The following is a 6000-nucleotide window of genomic DNA, read 5'->3' as shown; positions in this document are numbered from 1 at the left end:
CAAGGACCCCTAAGTTGAGAGAGAGATTAAGCAGGGACCCCCACAACCTGTTCATATATTCCATATAGTTGCATCGTTTGACAGCATAATCATCAGTGTATTTTGGATTCATGTCAATTTGTGTTCATGTCAACTGCTTAATAAACTTGACCTTTCAATCTGTACTTAGTCTGCTTTTTTCCCCTCTACACCAAAGCTAAAGTTCTCAGAATATGGACGCTAGGTTTCAAGTGGTTGATATAAAAAAGGAGGACAAAAAGTTTCTATCACTCAAAGATTTGGAGGACCCCTGTTGAAGACCCTTGGACTACCGCATTGGCTACTGCTGCTCATTGGAGCAATATGCTTGCAGCCGGGCCACCATATAATGGTTAGTTAGAACAAGGCAAAAGCTGTGCTATCCTAATGCATGTATGCCCCATGTATGTGTATGGAAGCAAGATTCTACATGCTAATTTGGGGGTCCTTGACATGAAAATGTTTACGAACCACTGATTTAAACATTAGGAAGCAAGCCCAAATGTAGCAACTACATTTTAGAAACAAGCTCCTCCCGCAAATATACAACCTGTAACTACCAATAATTACAAGCAACTTTACAAAAAAACATGCCAACACTAATGAGGGCAAAAAAATGTAAGCATTAGGTATTTCAGGATGAAAATGATAAAAAAACAATGATACACTTTATGTTCATTTATTATACACAAAAAATACATTTCATTGTCTCTATAAAAATGTGTTTAAGAAAAAGAAAAGTAACTTCACCCAAAGTAAAAAAATAGAAAGAAAATATTGCTCACTAATTACTTAAGACAGGAAGAACAAAATGATATATATTTATATTTTCCACACATTAGTATTCTCAAAATAAATTGCTCTCACAGAAGAAAGAAAACATATTAATCCAAAACAACAAAATTCATTCAAAACATTTATGTCTTCATACTGCAAATCATCATCACCCCGATAAAAAAAAGAAAATGTGTACAAAAAAGGCTCCCAAAGTCAGATGTCAGATGCAGCCCACGACGACGACATCCATGCAAGATTCACAGTTCCGTCATCTATTTAAAAGCATCAGCTAGTCTAAAGGACTGCCCCATCGTACCTTCAAGGGTAGAAGATCTTCGCGAGAAGATCAAACCGTCGAGTAGCTTGAGGTAGCCAGAGATGTGTAACATGATGTCTCTGGTTATACCAGAAGATGTAAACGTAAGTGTTCAGAGGCCTCGTGCATCAAACTTTGCATAGATTCCCAGCTAAAAGCTGAGTGTGGAAAGGCAGAATTCTTCATGCACATACTGTACAATATACACACACACTCACTCACTCACTCAGATACAAAATTCTGCATGTGTGAGTTAAATATAAATAAACTATCACATTTTTCAATATGACCTCTAATAGTGTAAAATCCTCGAGTGTTCATTTATCTCAAATGGAAACAAATAGACCCTTATGGGTCTCTGGCTCAGAAAGTTCACAAAATGGAACCAAAAGAAGCCTTCACTAACGTTCCTGGTCAACAATGCGTGGACGTGAAAACTACAACCCAATGTAAGAAAGCTATACGATAACTATAAAGATAAATATCTTTCACCATTGTATTTTTTTTTTTATAGTTAGTGTGAACAATGCCATCCACTTGGCTTAGAACGATTTTTAAAACTATATATTTTATAGTTAAAGTTATAGTTATAGTGCTCAGTGTGAATGTCCCTTTACTCACCACCACTAAATATTAATATTAATTCATATTAATATGTCATGAACCCAAGGGTCACTATTCTGGGGGAGAATATTCAAAAATAGCAGATCTACAAGGTCACAACGTTGTGAGCTTGTAGTTCGGCCATTTTCGGCAAAGGGATTTGGGGAAATCTCAGACTGTCGGGGACTCCAGTCAAGGGAGTATATAGGGTTTATCTGGGTAAAGAAGGCCATGGATGGACAGTGTGGGGGTGTCAGGCCGGTTCTTGTCTGCGTAATGCATAATGCATAAAGCAGTGGTTCTCAACCTTTTCAGGCCACGACCCCTAAAATAATCATATTTGAACTGGGGTCCCCCAACCTGACGATCACTGAGAGTTGAGGCATTACATTTTGTATAACATAGTTCTATTGTGAACATAGTAGATCTACATGCTCAGTAGATCAGCTATTTTCAAAATGTCTGCCTCTAATATTTGACAATTTGGTCAATGTTTAATTTGTCATTTTAGAGGTAGTCCTTAAATTGTCACTTTAGAAATGTGTAGATACCCTCTATACACGTAAACCTTATGTTGGTGTGTTTACTGTTGAGTGAGAAAACAACATTGCATGTTAAGTTAATCATCTGGGGACCCCCCCAAAATAATTTGGGGACCCTCCTGGGGTTGAGAACCACTGCTGTAAAGTGTAGGAAAAGGAACCAAAATAGACAGAAAAGGAATCTTTGTCAGTATTAGTTGTGTGGTAAATATAGTCTGCCTTGTACATTATTATAATCAACACCAATTAAACGAAATAAACAACAGCACGAGTGCTTTCCTTTTAACGTTCACCACCTGCACTTAAATTTGGGTTTGAATCAAAGTTAGTTTTTTGTTATTTACTGTCTATATAGGCTTGAAGTAGTTGAATGGTATCATGCTAATGGTGTTACCGTTAACTCTGAAAACTGTGAAAGATTAATAGAGGTTGTGGGTGGGAGGAGGGTTGGATGGTGGGGATTTGTGATGCTGCTTCAGGCAGGTTTTGCATAATAAACCCTTGAACAATTTATGTATTACGTTATTGTTAAAATGAAGGTTTGTATTTGTATTTATTTATTTATTTATTTTTTACTTTTTACCCATTAACTCATTGACTGCCAAGGCACGAGTTTCACGAGTTATTACAGTACTCCCAGGCTGCCACAGCCCGAGTTTCCCGAGTTGGAAGCCATTTTGAAAAAAAAAAAAAAAAAAAAAAAAAAATTTTTTTTCAAATTTTTTTTTTATAAAAAAAATTCTAAAAATGCCTCAAATGTATTAGGCATGATCGCAATAGACCGTTTGTCAGCCTTCTGATTGGTCCCTGAGACTCCCTGACTGGCCAACCAGAAAAAATCATTCACTTTTTGCTATCGGGGGTGGAGTTTGTGCAGTGGAGAATGTTGCTTCAGGCTTTCAAAAACTGTCCGCACTGCGCGACACGGAGATCGGCCGGTACGGTGATAGCGACGGCAAGCGTCAAGCGATCTCGCTCATCATAACGAATAAGCTTCAACAAACTAGTTCACATGTACCTTATCAATGGTCTAAGAGTCACGATTGGGTACATATAATTTAAATGGGCAGAATTACGAAAAGCCAGCCTATTATGTGAGGAGAAACATTCTCTCTGTCCTCTTCCTAGTACCCAAGATGCAATGCGCTTCTCTTTCTATCTCTGGTCCAGAGGATTAAACTAATTAAAACATTTATTTTTCGGGGGAAAACTACTGTTTTGCTATGTAATTACTGTACCTTTTTCTTCCCTTTTTATTAATATCACGTAGATGTGTTTTTTGTGGTACTTTATATAGCTGTAATGAGGCTATGAAGGGAAAAAAAATCGCATCCACTACCACTATAAAAGAATCTGCAAAGAGGATTCTGTCCCACTGGGATTAAACAAATTAAAACATATATTTTCGGGTAAATCCCCTGTTTTGCAATGTAACTACTGTACCTTTGTCTTCCCTTTTTATTAATATCACCTAGGTGTTTTTCCTTTGGTACTTTATATAGCTGTAATGAGGCTATGAAGGGAAAAAAAATCCCATCCACTTCCACTATAAAAACAATCTGCCCAGGGTTAATGTCCCATCATAGTAACAGGGCAGAATGGGGCGGGATTTGCAAAAGGGTTTATTGCGAAATTGCATGTTTAGCCCCATAACAAACACATCTTTCAAAATGTCAAAAATGGCTGTTTTGTCTGACTTTGAAGGCTTGTATCTCATGAATGCCTGAACGGATTTCCAAGCGGATTTTTTTGTTTGAAAGCTGTTAAAAAGTACTACACATATGGTGCATGATCTAGGCATGGGCGTGCACGATCCGTGCACTAAAAATTGATCTGTGCACTAGAAATTTGGAAGGTGGCAGTGTTTGTTTTGTCTGACTTTGAAGGCTTCTATCTCATGAATGCCTGAACGGATTTCCAAGCGGATTTTTTTGTTTGAAAGCTGTTAAAAAGTACTACACATATGATGCATATATGGGGCATGGGCGTGCACGATCCGTGCACTAAAAATTGATCCGTGCACTAGAAATCTAGGATAGTGGCAGTCTGGTACTTGGGGGCCATCTTGAAATGGCATTCAATGAGTTAAGACCTGGAACATATTACTTCTTTAACCATTATTTTATGCTTTTTAACTATCAAATATATATATCAAAAATAGCAGATATACCTATGAGATATACAAGCTCACCTATTTAGTCTACTATTAAGTCTTTGAATATTCTTGACCCGATTCTTTGTCTTCTAAATCCTTCTAAGGTTTTTCAAAAATAGATAGATCTGCATTTTTTTATAGCTAAAGTATCAACTAATTCCACGTCTTAATGGATTAATGTGTGGAAGAATAGCTATTGCCATGTGAAGCAGCACATATAAATCAGTTATTTCAACGTAAAATTGAAAAGCATTCAACACTGTGTGTGTGTGTGTGTGTGTGTGTGTGTGTGTGTGTGTGTGTGTGTGTGTGTGTGTGTGTGCGTGCGTGCGTCTTACTCATGGTACAACTGCTCACTCACACAGGTGGTTGCTACTATCGTATATACAGTACAGGGCTATTTATTTAAACATGCAATATGCATGTACCCTTTTGCCATTGCAATGTTAACACACAAGGCCCCAGGTGATGGTTGGCGCAGGCCAAAGGCAACAACTAATCCAGGGTTTTCGTAAAGCGTAAAAGCTGCACAGTGGTTCCCAGGAAGTGAAGCGCAAGGCCTTGTAGTAGTGCGGTCGGTCAGTCATTTGAACTGACTAGGAATGTGGAAAGAACAGGCTTGTAGCAGGTGCATGCAGATGTCTATCCACTACAACACATCTGCACGCACATTTTTAAAGTTCCTCAAAAAAGGCCACTCTGGACTTGGTGCTCTGTAGTGTCAACTGTAAGAAAAGAGACAGGAACAAAGAGATGGATTAGCCTTAAAAAGATGATGGAATTAAAGCGATTACAGCAGGATCCAGGATTCTAACCTGCATAAAGAATAATGGCAAACATGAAAGTGAAGTTTTTTCAAGGAGACATCATCCTATTTGAGGATTATTCTGTTCAACCCCCGTCGTACTCAAAACAAAACTGCCACGTCGCTCACTGCGTTTTCTATTCTGATACAAACACCTAGGCGTACAGTATTTACCCCGCCCGGACACGCATTTTCTTAATGTTAGAGCAAATTTGTAAGAGGTGTTGAGTGTTTGTTGTCAGGGTGGGGGTGGGGGGATAAAGTAGTGTTGTGCTGCCTGCCGGGAAACATGGCGTCCCTGCCACGGCTGTCAAACAGAGATAAAAAGAGAGAGGGGGGGGAGAGAGAGAGATAGAGAGAGAGAGAGAGAGAGAGAGAGAGAGAGAGAGAGAGAGAGAGAGAGAGAGAGAGAGAGAGAGACACACGGAGAGGGCGAAAGAGAGAGAGCGGAGTAATACTTCTTCGTACCTACTCAGCAGAGAGCCAAGTTATTTTGGGTGTAACTCGGTAAAGTAAAGCAGATTGTTTGACGGCACAGGGTGCTGCATTGCTGGTACCCAACTTTACATCCTGCTCAGTGCAGACCTTTTCATATTGAGACATTTCTCTTTGGAATTCCTGCACTGGAGATTAAAAATAGCAGTGACAAGTGAAATTGTGAATAGAGGTAACATTAACTCAAAGCCGTAACTGATTACACTTAGTAGGCTATTCTTCTTTTCACCATTAGAGGACGTTCCTCTCCTGCCCACAAGAGGATAAATTCCTCTGTGTTTTATAAAAT

The 6000-nt window shown here is 38.8% G+C and overlaps 1 protein-coding gene across 1 annotated transcript in view; it reads right to left on the bottom strand.

Moving 5' to 3' along the window:
• Positions 1 to 681: 681 nt before the first annotated feature.
• nf2a (NF2, moesin-ezrin-radixin like (MERLIN) tumor suppressor a) overlaps positions 682 to 6000 on the bottom strand; it is a 41498-nt gene continuing 36179 nt past the window's right edge. Inside the window, exon 16 of the mRNA XM_080738053.1 lies at positions 682 to 5136. Coding sequence (XP_080594179.1) covers positions 5086 to 5136 — 51 coding nt within the window. The 3' untranslated portion in view covers positions 682 to 5085. The remainder of the gene's footprint in view (positions 5137 to 6000) is intronic.

Source organism: Nannobrachium achirus (assembly GCF_963921795.1).
Source record: "Nannobrachium achirus genome assembly, chromosome: 12".
NCBI classification, from domain to species: domain Eukaryota; kingdom Metazoa; phylum Chordata; class Actinopteri; order Myctophiformes; family Myctophidae; genus Nannobrachium; species Nannobrachium achirus.
This window is presented reverse-complemented; position numbering and strand designations above follow the sequence as displayed.